Source organism: Carlito syrichta, unplaced genomic scaffold (genome assembly GCF_000164805.1).
Source record: "Carlito syrichta isolate Samal-C Ts95f unplaced genomic scaffold, Tarsius_syrichta-2.0.1 Scaffold131799, whole genome shotgun sequence".
In the NCBI taxonomy this organism is placed as follows: Eukaryota; Metazoa; Chordata; class Mammalia; order Primates; family Tarsiidae; genus Carlito; species Carlito syrichta.
The window spans coordinates 166903-180387 of record NW_007075895.1 but is presented as its reverse complement, the minus strand read 5'-3'; the positions used below and the strand labels follow the sequence as shown (position 1 = coordinate 180387).

Below are 13485 nucleotides of genomic sequence, written 5' to 3'. Positions count from 1 at the left end.
TACAGATAAATCAAAAAATCAGCTGGGCGTGGTAGCGCATGCCTGTAATTCCGGCTACTTGGAAGGCTGAGGCGGAAGGATCGCCGGAGCCCAGCAGGCCGAGGCTGCGGTTGCCGGGAGCGGCCACTGCACTCCAGTCTGGGCAACAGAGTGAGACTCCGACTCAAAAAAAAAAGAAGTAGAGCTTCATCGTGTAGCTGAAGCCTCCCTGGAGGCCCCTGATGACATCACCCCACCTTTCCCCGGGGAGCCACTGCCCTGAATTCAGTGCTTATGTCCTATGTTGTTTTGTGACTGAAAGAATCCTGGGCTGGGTTAGAACCCACCTAGGTTTTCTAAACAGGGCTCCTTGTGAGACCTTGGGTGATTCCCTCTCCCTCTCTGGGCCTCAGTTTCCATATCTGTTCGGTGAAGAGCTGGATCGTGGCCCTCTGAGCTCAGATAGCATGTGTGCTGTAAACCCCTCTCGGTGACGACTTACTAGGTCCCTATAGACCTGTCACCAGCACCTCGTAAACAGAAGGTCGGTACTGAGGACTGCAGGAGTCGCTGGGCCTGTGTCCAGGGAAGGAAGCAGCTCTGGTGGGCTTCCTGGAGGCTGGGTGCATAGGGTGATGGGTGCCCTCCCCTCTTCCAGGCAGTGACAAGGAGGCCATACTGGAGCTGATCACGACCCGGAGCAACAGGCAGAGGCAGGAGGTTTGCCAGAGCTATAAGTCACTCTACGGCAAGGTAACCATGGTGACAGCAGGGGGGGGGGGGGGGGGCGTGATTTCATTCACCTGTGTGTGCATTCAGGGCCTTGGCGGCGTATCCTACTCCAGGTCAGCTTCCTGCTGACAACTTACCTGGCTCCTGTGTGCTGGGCTTATGCTAGGGTTAGGCGGTGCTGGCAGAGGAAATCTATGAGGTGTCAACTCTGTGGACTCCTGGCTAGTTGGAGAGACATACAGTAAATAAGGAAACAGGCATGGGGCAGGGGGCATGTGCTGTGAGCTTGACCCTGTACAGCTGTTTGCTAGCTGCGTGACTTGGGGCAAGTTACCTGGTGTCTCTGAGCCTGTTTCTTAAGGTTGGTGAGGATACATACCCCAAGGGTGACGGTTCATTGGTAGCCCAGTGTCTGCCCAAAGGAGCGCTCACTATATGTAATTATTTTAGTATTATTCTTTTTTCTTTTTTTTTTTTTGAGTTGGCATCTCGCTCTGTCACCTAGGCTAGAGTGCAATGGCACGCTCCCAGCCACTGCAGCCTCCACCTGCTGGGCTCCGGCGATCCTTCTGCCTTAGCCTTCCAAGTAGCTGGAACTACAGACCCGTGCTACCATGCCCGGCTAATTTTTGATTTATTGTAGAGACGAGGTCTTGTCAAGTTGCCTGGGTGGGTCTCGAACCCGCAGGCTCAGGCAATCCACTTGCCTCAGCCTCCCAAAGTGCTAGGATTACAGGTGTGAGCCACTGCATCTGCCCCAAATGTAATTCTTGTCCTTGTAACTAGTTGTCCCTTCCTCTTCTGTCTCCTCTCCCTGTCCCCCAGGACCTCATCGCTGACTTGAAGTATGAGCTGACGGGCAAGTTTGAGCGGCTGATTGTGGGCCTGATGAGGCCACTTGCCTACAGTGATGCCAAAGAAATTAAAGATGCCATCTCGGTAGGGAGCTTGGGTGTATGGAAGTGAGGGGCATGGTGAATAGGGGAATCTACAGCAGGCATCTGATGAGCCCCGTACCCACTCAGAAGATGCGCCCTGCTCCAAGAGGCAGCTTGCCCTCAGCCTTGGCACTGGGGCATCCCAGCGTTCTGCAGACAGACAGATGTGGACAGATGTCGATGTGAGGCAGATCCCACGAGAGAGGCCCCAGCCTAGACCTCACACCAGGAGCTGATAATCTGAGGAAGCAGGTCGTCGGGACATGGAGACAGATGGTGCCCAAGAGGCCTGAGGCCACAGCACACTGAGGGTGGTCAGCATGGTCAGGCCCTGGGCCCAGGGTGGCTCGAGAGGGTGTCTTAGAAGATGAGAGAATCAAGTTGAGCCCCAGAGCCCAGAGAGGATTGGGTGGATAGGAGCGTGGGGGTCATTCAGGCAGTGGAGAGGATGGCCAAAGTTGTACAGCTGTGTTGACTGAGCCATGAGGACCAGCTCAGGCTGGCTGAGCTGGAGAGTTGCCATCCAGGAAAAAAGAGGTAAAAAGCCCTTAAGTGTATCTAGCACTCTACAGTTTATACAGTGAATGATCGCTGCCTCCGATGAGCCATTAAGCATGAATTAATTTCATAAGCGGATGCACCCCAGTGTGAGAGGTTATGACCTTCTCATCTCCCCGTTAGTTTGGCAGAGCAATGACTGTCATCTCCAGTTCACAGATGAGAAAACTGAAGCCCCAAAAGATCATTTCTTAATGAGAATTCGCAGAGCAGGTTACTGGCAGAGGCAGGGCTTGAACCGGAGTCTTAGGAGTCTCCAGGCACCAGGTTCCAAGAGCTGGGAGCCCTCTGAGTGGAGTGCCACAGTTCTGGCCACTCCTAGGCTCTGGTTTGGCTCGGGGCCCCACCCCAGCTCTGACTCATGGCCGCTTCCCCCTTCCCAGGGCATCGGCACCGACGAGAAGTGCCTCATTGAGATCCTGGCTTCCCGGACCAACGAGCAGATGCACCAGCTGGTGGCAGCATACAAAGATGGTGAGACAGGAGGAGGTCTCAGGGCCCGCAGAGGCAAAGGAGGGTGCCTGAGGGTGGGTGCTGAGACCTTGCATCCACCTTCCCTCCTTCCCTCTGCTCTGTTGGCCTGCCCGTCTATCTAACCACTGTGAGCTCTTCTGTCTGTCCAGTGTGAGCTCTGAGCTGACCGGCTCCTGGAGCTCACAGGCAAGGAGGTAATGAGGGAATTACAATAAGCAAACACCTGCTTATTGTAGGTATTCTTAAACACCTGCCCATGATGTGACACCCTGTGGCTAAGTGTTATAAGGAAACTGCCAAGTAAGACTCAAACTTTCAGGAGGGAGGCCCAGCTTCAGACAGGTCAGGGGAGCCTGTGCTGGGAAGAAGCACTGAGCTCAGTTGGATAAAGAGTGGAGAGGCCAGGACAACCCCTTCAGGTCCCCTCCCACTGTGAGGGCTTTTCTGTCCTCTCAATAAATCCTGTTTTCTCACTTAAAAAAAAAAAAAAAGAGTAGGGAGGCCAGGCACCATGACCCACGCCTGTAACCCCAGTACTTTGGGAGGCTGAGGTGGGAGGATCACTTGAAGCTAGGAGTTTTGAGACCAGCCTGAGCAACACAGTGAGATCTTGTGTCTACGAAAAGATTTTTAAAAAAATAAGTTGGATGTGGTGGCACATGCCTGTAGTCTCCGCTACTCGGGAGGCTGAGGTGAGAGTATCGTTTGAGCCCGGGAAGTCAAGCTGCAGGGAGCTATGATCGTGCCACTGCACTCCAGCCTGAGCACAGAGTGAGACCTATCTCTTTTTTAAAAAAAAGAATGGGGAGAATATCATTTCAGCAGAGGGAATGGCAGGTCCAAAGGCCCTCAGGCAGAAATGAGCCCAGCGCCAGTGTGAGGCAGAGAGGAAGACAGCAGCATCGCATAGAGCCTTGTGGGCCAAGAGAGATGTTTTTGCTTTTTTGAGTTGAGTTCTCACTCTGTTGCCCAGGCAGGAGTGCAGTGTCATGATCATGGCTCCCTGCAGCCTCAACCTCCTGAGCTCAGGTGATCCTCCCACCTCAGCCTCCTAAGTAGCGGGACTATAGGCGTGAGCCACCATGCCTGGCGAGATGCCGTTTTATTCTGAGTCCAATGAGAAGTCAAGGAGTGTCATAGTCAGACATGGGCTTTAGGACAGGCATCTGGTTGATGTGGGCGAGAGAAGAAGTGAGCAGAGAGGCATCAGGATGTCGCAGCCTTACCCAGGCTAGACACGACAGTGTCTCCAGGAGGATGGTAGAGACAGGACAGGGAGCATGGACAGAATCCATCACCTCACGTCACGGTCAATACCACAGGCTGCGAGGATTCCCCTGGCTTGTGCCATGGCGGTTGTTTGGCCTGGGTTTGGGGATTGGCAACAAATATCTGATCATTCTGAGTGCTGCAGGATCTCTGGGGATGAGACTAGAGCGTGTGTTCTTCTTGCAGCTTATGAGCGAGATCTGGAGGCTGACATCATCGGCGACACCTCTGGCCACTTCCAGAAGATGCTTGTGGTCCTGCTCCAGGTGGGCTCAGGGCCTGCTTTCCCTGGGAGTGGGCAGTTCTGTCTCCCTCGCTGGGCATAGAGGCTGAAGCTGGGGGTCTGGTCAGCTTCCCTGGACTGCACGGTCAGGCATATTCAGGTGACCCTGTTCCCTCTGGCACACACTCCTCTTGGGCCTGCATGTCTCCTCTGAGACCTCCTTCCTCCCTCCAGAGTGCCCTCCCCTCCTCTCTTGGCTTCCCTCCCTCGCTGCTTCTGCAGCCACGGCGCATGCGAGGACCTGGCTGGGATGTGGGATTTCTGGGGCTGCCTGGTTGTATACCCACATCCAAGCCCTGCTACCCCCACCCAGCCCACTGTGGAGTCTTTCAGAAAGAAACTGTGAGAGCTGCAGCCTGGTGTCCGTGGCTGGATTCAGCCTGCCAAATTTGATTTCTTTCCTTTATTTTTCCACAAAAAAAATCCCCAAAAACTTTGAGTTAGTTGCAAACTTTTAGAAATACTGAGATTTTGCTCAAAAACTTGATTTCTGAGTTCTTTTGATGCATTGGAAGTTCTGGTAGCAGTCGGCCTGCATTCTGCATGGCTGCAGTGACTGAGGTGTGTGTTCCCTGCCAGCTGCACGTGTACATCACCTGCCGGGCCCTGTAGGAGCCTCAGTGACCACAAGCACTGGGAACGGGTGTCCAGTTGCCTGAAGCCTGGATCCCAGGACCAAACCTCTATGACACTTTCCACTGGGTGGGTGCATAAGTTTGTAGCATTTTTTTGTTGTGGCAGAAGTTTTCATTTTACACTCATTGGAGATGAACAGAAGGCAGAGACTAATTGATGATATATCCCTTCTGCATTATCCATAACTGTCTGCCAACACTGGGACAGTTTCTCAATTCCACGCCTGAAGAAATTTGCTGATTTGGAGTTAAAGAAGTCGACAAGCCAAGTTGGAAGAGCATTTTCGTTATCAAGGGAGTTTCCTTGAAGATTGTTAGATAGAGAGTGGAACAGGTGGAAATCAGAGGGTTACAAGACTAGGGAGAAATGGGGGACTTGGAAGAACCCCCACTCAAGCTCCTGGACAGCTGTGTTCGTCACGTGAGCAGAATGTGTTGTCTGCTGTAGCAGCACGTGGTGCAGTCTTCCTGGTTGTTTGGCATGTCAGTTGTTGGCAATAAATGTCAAGCAGTGATGGTTACACGCCTGGGAAACAACTGGTAGTACATGATGCCTTCCATGTCCCCCCCAGACGCATACCATTGTTTTCTGTAGATGGATGCTAGCTTTTGTAAGGGCAGTTGCTTTTTTGTTAGGGCTCAGCCCTTTCTTTTTTTTTTGATGTGGACACAAAGGTACCATTTGTTATCACCAATGACAATCCTGAACAGGAAGGATCAATGTTTTTCTTTCTTTTTTTTTTTGGAGTTGGAGTCTCACTGTGTCGCCCAGCCTGGGGTGCTGTGGCACACTCACAGCCACCGCACCCTGGACCTGCTAAGCTCAGGTGATCCTGCTGCCTCAACCTTCCAAGTAGCCAGAGCTACAGGTGTGCACTATCATGCCTGGCTAATTTTTTTTTTTTTTTTATTGTAGACATGAGGTCTCACCAAGTTGCTCAAACTTGTCTCAAACATGCGGGCTCAGGCAATCCACTCACCTCGGTCTCCCAAAACGCTGTGATTATAGGCTGAGCCACTGAACCCAGACGGATCGATGTTTTTCACAAGCTAACTGATGACAAGCATGCAAAGAAGCACAAATGGCCCCCCGTTGACCTCTTTTGTGTGCGCTTAAAGCACATGGTATCCACACACCTGATTTTTGAACCTTGCCAATTCTCAGGTTGACAGACGTGGGTTATGGTGGATTGAAGCATTGAAACAGTCTTCATCAAAGCCCAATAGTCTTCCTGAGCATGGAGAATCAATCAGGTCAAAGTGGGCTTCTTTGATACAACAAAACCCTTTTCTGTGCTTTCCCCAATGGCTCAATTCTCCCCAGACACGACACAAATGTTTCGAGCCACCTCTGCAACCTTTACTCTATCAAACGCAAACAGGAATATGTCAGAAGTGTTCATTTATTTCCGCTTGACACTTTGTCTTCTTTAGTCCACAAATAGTACTCACTTTCTTCAACTCTGCAAAATGCAAGGCACAGCCTGGTCACTCCAAATGACAAACGATAAACAAACTCTCAACACTGCAATATTGTCACGCCAAAAACAAATGCTACAAATTTATGCGTCAACCTGATATATAATTTAACCCGCCATTGTTTCCTCTCTACCCTATTTCTGTTTTTTGTTTTGTTTTATTTTGGAGACAGGGTCTCACTCCGTTGCCCAGGCTGGAGTGCAGTGGCATAACCACAGCTCACCGCAGCCTCTACCTCCTGGGCTCAGGCAATCCTTCTGCCTCAGCCTCCTGAGTATAGCTGGGACTCCAGGCGTGTGCCCCCACACCCGGCTAGTTTTTGTATTTTTTGGTAGAGACGAGTGCTTGCTATGTTGCCCAGGCTGGTCTCAAACGCCTGGGCTCAAGCTATCCTCCTGCCTCAGCTTCCCAAAGTGCTGGGATTACAGGCATGAGCCACTGCGCCTGGTCTCCGTTCCCCGTGTTATGCCAGTTCTTCCTAATCCTCCTCTGGTGACTATAACAACCCATATCAGCCAGCTGGGGTGTTACCTCAGGAGTGGGGGAGTGTGGCTGTTGCCTATTTTCAAAGTTGCCTGTTCTGGCGACGAGAGTCCCACCCTGTGTCTCGGAGTCAAGGGTGTTGCGTCCTCAGCATCCAGCCATGAGTGGCAGCGTGGCGCAGAGCATGACTGCTGGCTGTCTTCTGCTCAGTCCCAAAGAGAGCTGAGGGCTTGAGATCCTGAAATGCACCACCCAGGAGGACAAGGCGTGGGCATGGACCTTCCCAGGCTAGCTGCAGGCCTCGGCCCATGCAAGTAAAGAGCCTAGGTGGCTGCCCTATTCCCTTTGAGTATCCTCTGTTTTTGAGCTCCTCTGAGATGAGGTATGGGGTTCGAGCAGAACAACAGGGGCACTGGTAGAATTTGGGGCCTTCGCAGCGGGAGCTCAGATCTCAAGCCCAAATCCAAGTCCACGTCCTCATTGGGATTCTTTGGGTTAAGGCATGGGAACTCCTAATGGAATCAAATATGCAGACACTTTGCCCCTGTGGAATCATCATCATAGGGTGTCGTGGGCAATGCCAGGGCCTATGGTAGGGACCATATAGTGCCTGGGGCCCTGTCCTCAGAGATGTCCTTGGGACAAGCCTCTGGCTTCCCCTGGGTTGGGGACACCTGGAAGGACCCTGGTTATTCTTGGGATTCCCCTGATGGATTCCCAACCCCAAGGATGAAGGGAGCAGCTGGCGGGAGGGACCCCATGATTCTGCACAAAATAGATGCTGTGACCTTGACCCGGTGGCAGTCACTACTCCTGGACACACCCAGGCCTCCCCATCTTCACTCTGGCTCCCAGGCTTCCTGCTGGCTCTGCAGTACTTGAAGTACATGTCCCTTGTTTCTCTGCCCAGGGAACCAGGGAGGAGGACGATGTTGTGAGCGAGGACTTGGTTCAGCAGGACGTCCAGGTAAGCAAGTACCTCCTGCAGGCCCCATGAGGTAGCAAAGAAGTCTGGAGAGGGGAGGCTGAAACCCTGGAAGGGCTGTAGGTGAAGTTGTCTGCATCCAGTACCGGAAATAGCCCTGCGCAGCTGTCGTGTATACGGTGCTTGGTTGAAGAAAAGATTTGTTCTCTTTCAAAGGCACATAGCCTGCGGTGTTGGGGAGAGTGTGTTTGGGAGCTTACGTTCATCTGTTCATTTATTTATGCAGTCTGATGTTTATTGAAATAAAACACCTGCTGAGTGCGGGCACTCTGCCAAGCACTGGGGAGTCACTGATGAGCAAAGTCAGGAAGCCAGGAGGGTCAGGTGTTTACGAAGCATACACCTTCTCCATCAGTGCCCTGCATGTGCCAGGTGTATGGAGCACCCATGTGCGCCAGTCGCACTGCAGGGCGATACAGAGAATGCTGACCATCCCTATCTCTGAGGAACCCAAGGCACAGGGGGAGACAGACGTATGAAGAAAGCATGGTAATACAAAGCGGATCAAAGTTATAAAGAAGCAGAAAGCTATAGGAGAAGGAGGGAGGAAAGGAGAGAAAGAGAACTCTGCTTAGGGGAATCAGGAAGTACTTTGAGGAAAAAAAAAAAATGGGACATTGGCTCTGGTCCTTGAAGGATGAGGAGTGTTCTCAGATAGAAAGGAAGAAAGAAAGGCATACAGATATGATCATGTATCACATAATGATGTTTCCTTCAGTCAGTGATGAACTGCATGCGTGACAGTGGTCCCGTAAGACTACTTTACCGTATTTTTACTGTGCTTGTCTTTGTTTGGATACACGACTGCTTACCACTGTGTTACAGTGGCGTATAGTATTCGGTACAGAAACGCTGTGCAGGTTTACAGCCTAGGAGTAATAGGCTGTGCCACCTAGCCTGGGTTTATAGTCGGCTACACCATGTAGATTTGTGTAAGGACACTGTGATGTTCGCACAGCAACAAAATTACCTAGCGATGTATTGCTCAGAGTGCATCTCAGTCAATGAGCGGCACATGATCGTGTATGCAAAGGTCCTGAAGCTAGCTATGACTGGTGTGTCCTGAATCAGGTTGGCTAGCGGTCCTGTCCCTGAGGTTCCCTCTTTCAGTGACGTGCCGTCTCTTCCCCTACAGGACCTATATGAGGCTGGGGAACTGAAATGGGGGACAGATGAAGCCCAGTTCATCTACATCCTGGGGAACCGCAGCAAGCAGCACCTCCGGCTGGGTGAGCTCCAGAGACACTGCGCCTGGGCTGGCGCCAAGCATCCTTTCTCTTTTCCTTTTCTTTAACACGAATGGGACATGATGGCCTCTCCATCCCCAACCCACACACCAGCCCAGATTTTATCATCAGTGGTGAGGTATGCATGGTTCCTCACCAGCATCATTCACAGAACACCCAGCCCTACTTCAGTGCCAGCCTGTCTCGTGCTGGAGGACAAGGCATGGTCCATCCCCAGCCTAGGAGACTCGTCTGTGCGTGACTCCAGCCACCTTCAAGGCACTGGCCCTGGCTTCGTGTTGAGCAGTCAAGTCCTGGCCACTACACCCACCACTTTGAAGTCCAGTTTCTTCCCGGGGTCATGGGGATGCTCTCTGATGTCCCTGTCTCTCTGTCTGATGCAGTGTTTGATGAGTATCTGAAGACCACGGGGAAGCCAGTCGAAGCCAGCATCCGAGGGGAGCTGTCTGGGGACTTTGAGAAGCTGATGCTGGCCGTAGGTACGTGTGAACTTGCATTCCTGGGAGCTCCAAGGGATTGGGGACACTGGTCCAAGAACAAGAGGCCAAGATGGAAAAGGGGAATCATGGAGAAGGAGGAGGAGAAATCAGATGGGCCATGAATTCTAAAGCTTAGCTAGGGCAGCATGGCTGAGGCCGAGGAAGGAAAGGCAGTTGGGCCTCATGCCAGCCTCCCCTCACTCTCTTCTGCCTTGTGGCAGGGGACAGGGAGCATTGAACTTGGAGTCAGACAGTCATGATCTTGAGTGTGGGGGACTTCTGTGGAGCATCTGCAGTGCACTGCACTGAGTGTTTCATCTTTTAAGAAGGCCCAGGAGCTGCTACTGCCATGACTACCATTTTACACATGAGACAGCCAAGTCTCACCAAGGCTAGTCCCTTGCCAAGGGGTCATTCTGTCATGATTTGGGGGCACCAAGAGCTGACTAGTCAATGGTGGAGTCCAGATTCAAACCCAGGCCTTCTCCCAAATTTGCTGTTGACTTGGATAAAGTCACTTCTCCTTGCTGGGCTTCAGTTTCCTCATCTGTGAAGGAAGGATGGACTGCCTGACCCCAGAGGCAAGTCTGACATTCCAAGAGTCAGCGTCTGAGTCAGGGATAGGTTCTGTGTTTATCTTTCTTGGGGGAGACCTGCACCCCCCTCATCTTCCCGCCCAGAGCTGTCCCCCACCACCCCTGTCGCAAGTGATCACCCAGCGGGATCCAGAGTCATTCAGTGATCAGTACCTTCTGGTGTAGCCAATCTAAAGAAACACTTTCTCCTCCTCCACCCCAGCCCCTGCCCCCATCCCTGCTCCTGACCCAGCTCGGTTCCCTGTGAAACCGAAAGAACCAGAAAGAAAAAGTGGGCGCTTGAGATGGGCTACTCAAATTTCAACACCTCATCTGATTTCTTTATTTCCTGGCTCTTGATAAAAGGGGGTGGGGCTGGGGGCTCTCCGGAGCTGGAGCTCTTCCTGCATTTGAGCGGGGGTCCTCAAGGAGGGGTCAGGCCATCCCATGCCCCTTACGAGGCAGCCATAATAACACCCCCCGCCTTTCTCCCTCTTTGCAGTAAAATGTATCCGGAGCACCTCGGAGTATTTTGCTGAGAGACTCTTTAAGGCCATGAAGGTGCGTGGTGGGGTTGATGTCTGTGAGGTTAGGGGAAGGGCTCTGCCCACCCACAGGACTGTTGGTACTCCTTGGGGTTCACCAGCCAAAGAGAGCCCTTTGGATGTGGCCACAGGACTGACCTCGGTGGTGGGGTTGTGTCCAGGCGAGCATCAGCCTGGAATGCCGCCTGGTCACATAGCACCCACCTGCATACCTGCCCTGACCTCACGACTGGTCAGAGCGAGCTGCCTGCCCTGATGTGTCCTGCCAGGAGGGTTGGCAGCCCACACTTGTTACAGTATTGACTAACCAGCATGTGTAGGTGAGATCTCTTGGTAACACATGTTGGTCTTGTCTGCTAAGATTCATGGGTCTCATCCTGTTACCCGACGGCTCCACCCAGGTTTTGACATGTGTGACACACAGAAACCAAGGTATGTCCATGGCACACTGGAGCAGATGAACGCAGTCATTTACTGTCAGAAGCCCAGAAGTTTGGGCCTTCCTGGCCCTGCTTGGCCTCCCAAAAGTGCAAAATGACTGTCAGCTGTTCTCTGTCCACCAGAGCCAGAGTGAGGTTGGGCAGCCTGCCCTGCAGAAACGCTTGCCTGTGTGTTTGGCCCTAAGAGTGCTCATCACATCTGGGCATGGTGGCTCACATCTGTAATCCCAGCACTTTGGGAGGCAGAAGCGAGAGGGTTGCCTAGGCCCACAGGTTCGAGTCCAGCCTGGACAATTTGGCAAGCCCTCATCTCTACAATAAATCAAAAAAATCAACCGGGCACGGTGGTGCATTCCTGTGGTTCCAGCTACTTGGAAGGCTGAGGCAGAAAGATCACCTGACCCAGTAGGTCAAGGCTTTGCGGTCATGACCCTGCCACTGCACTCCAGCCTGGGTGACAGAGTGAGATCCTACAAAAAAAAAAAAAAAAAAAAAAAGAGTGCTAATCACAGCATTGCCTGTGTTAGGAAAAAACTGGAAACAACCCAGTGTCAACCAAGAGTGGCATGACATAACAAGTATGAAGTTCCAAGATGTGCACATCTAAGTATATTGCTTGGAATTACAAAATTGTGCTAGAATTATAAGGAAGATCAAGGATGGAAATGCTGTATGAGGAGAGAAGAACACACAGGATCCTTTTTTGTTCCGACTTTTTTTTTTTTTTGAGTTGGAGTCTCACTCTGTTGCCCAGACTGTAGTGCAGTGGCACACTCCTGGCCACCGCAGGCTTGCCCTGCTGGGCTCCAGCGATCCTTCCACCTCAGCCTTCCAAGTAATCAGAAGTACAGGCGTGCACTACCACACTCGGCTAGTTTTTTTGATTTATTGTAGAGATGAGGTCTCGCCAAGTTGCCCAGACAGGTCTCGAATCCACAGGCTCAGGCAATTCACTCACCTCAGCCTCCCAAAGCGTGGGATTACAGGCTGAGCCGCCAAGCCCGGCCTTTGTTCTGAATTTTAACTCTGTTTTGAAATAGTGTTTCCAGCTAAGCTGGGGGCTGTGGGCACACTGGCCTCCTCTCAAGTCCCTGCTCCCCAACCCACTTGTCTTCCAGGGCCTAGGGACCCGGGACAACACCCTGATCCGCATCATGGTCTCCCGTAGCGAGCTGGACATGCTGGACATCCGGGAGATCTTCCGGACCAAGTATGAGAAGTCTCTGTACAGCATGATCAAGGTCAGCAGGGCTGAGGGGTGGGTGCGGGTCAGGGGCTTCCCGCCATGACCAGGGTCCGGGGCACTCCCCGGAGAAAAGAACCATCCTAGAGTGCTGGGAGTCTCAGGAATTCCAGGAGCCTCTGCCCTGAGGCACATTCAAGGAATTTAAGGAAATTCGACAGAAAAGCAAGTGGCAGTGTGCTTGTGAGAGGCCAGGCCAAAGAGCAAGGCAGGGGATGGATCCTGAGGGTTGCGAAGGCTGAGTAGGGGTGAGCACTCTGTCCCGAGTCCAGGGTGGGGTAACCATCTCCTGGAAGAAGTGGGGCCATCGGAGAATGCAAATTTTTTTTCTTTTTGAGCTGGAGTCTCACTCTGTCGCCCAGACTGGAGTGCAGTGGCCACTCCCCGCCACTGCAGCCTCGACCTGCTGGGCTCTGGCGATCTTTCGCCTCAGCCTTCCGAGTAGCTGGAACTACAGGCGCGCGCTACCACGCCCGGCTCATTTTTGATTTATTATAGAGATGAGGTCTCACCAAGTTGCCCAGGCGGGTCTCGAACCTGCGGGCTCAGGCAATCCACTCACCTCAGCCTCCCAAAGGTGCGGGATTACAGGCCGAGCCACCGAGCCCGGCTGAGAATGCAAATTTTAAGGCATTAGTTGGAGCACCCTTGGCCTGGTGCCGGGTGGCTGGGGGTGACTCTGGGTGTCCAGCCCATGAGGCTTTGTCAAGAGACAAGAGACAAGTGCAACGTTAGGGGGTTTTCTCTTTTTTTCTTTTTGGATGAGTGGAATAAAAGCCTTACAGGAAAGAGGCTGGGTGCAGTGGCTCACACCTGTAATCCCAGCACTTTTTTGGGGCTGAGGTGAGAGGATTGCCAGCCTGGGCAACTTGGCAAAACCTCATCTTTACAATGAATCAAAAAATTAGCCAGGCGTAGTGGCGTCTGCTTGTAGTTCCGGCTACTTGGAAGGCTGAGGTGGAAGGATCACCGGAGCCCAGCAGGTCGAGGCTGCAGTGGCCATGAGCGTGTCACTGTACTCCAGCCTGGGTGACAGAGTGAGACTCCAATTCAAAAAAAAAAAAGAGCTTTATGGGAAAGAGATCCAAGCTGTGTTCCCCGAAGTGTGTTTCTTTTTTTTTTTTTTTTTTTTTTTTTTTTT

At 52.2% G+C, this 13485-nt stretch overlaps 1 protein-coding gene across 2 annotated transcripts in view; it reads left to right on the top strand.

Annotated features, from left to right (window-relative positions):
- The window catches only part of ANXA6 (annexin A6), a 52087-nt gene that overhangs the window by 9059 nt on the left and 29543 nt on the right, over positions 1 to 13485 (top strand). For both annotated transcript variants that reach the window (XM_008049314.2, XM_008049313.2), the window contains exons 3-11: positions 638 to 732; positions 1537 to 1650; positions 2591 to 2681; positions 4137 to 4216; positions 7741 to 7797; positions 8951 to 9044; positions 9446 to 9541; positions 10619 to 10677; positions 12220 to 12342. In XM_008049314.2, coding sequence (XP_008047505.1) covers positions 638 to 732; positions 1537 to 1650; positions 2591 to 2681; positions 4137 to 4216; positions 7741 to 7797; positions 8951 to 9044; positions 9446 to 9541; positions 10619 to 10677; positions 12220 to 12342 — 809 coding nt within the window. The remainder of the gene's footprint in view (positions 1 to 637; positions 733 to 1536; positions 1651 to 2590; positions 2682 to 4136; positions 4217 to 7740; positions 7798 to 8950; positions 9045 to 9445; positions 9542 to 10618; positions 10678 to 12219; positions 12343 to 13485) is intronic.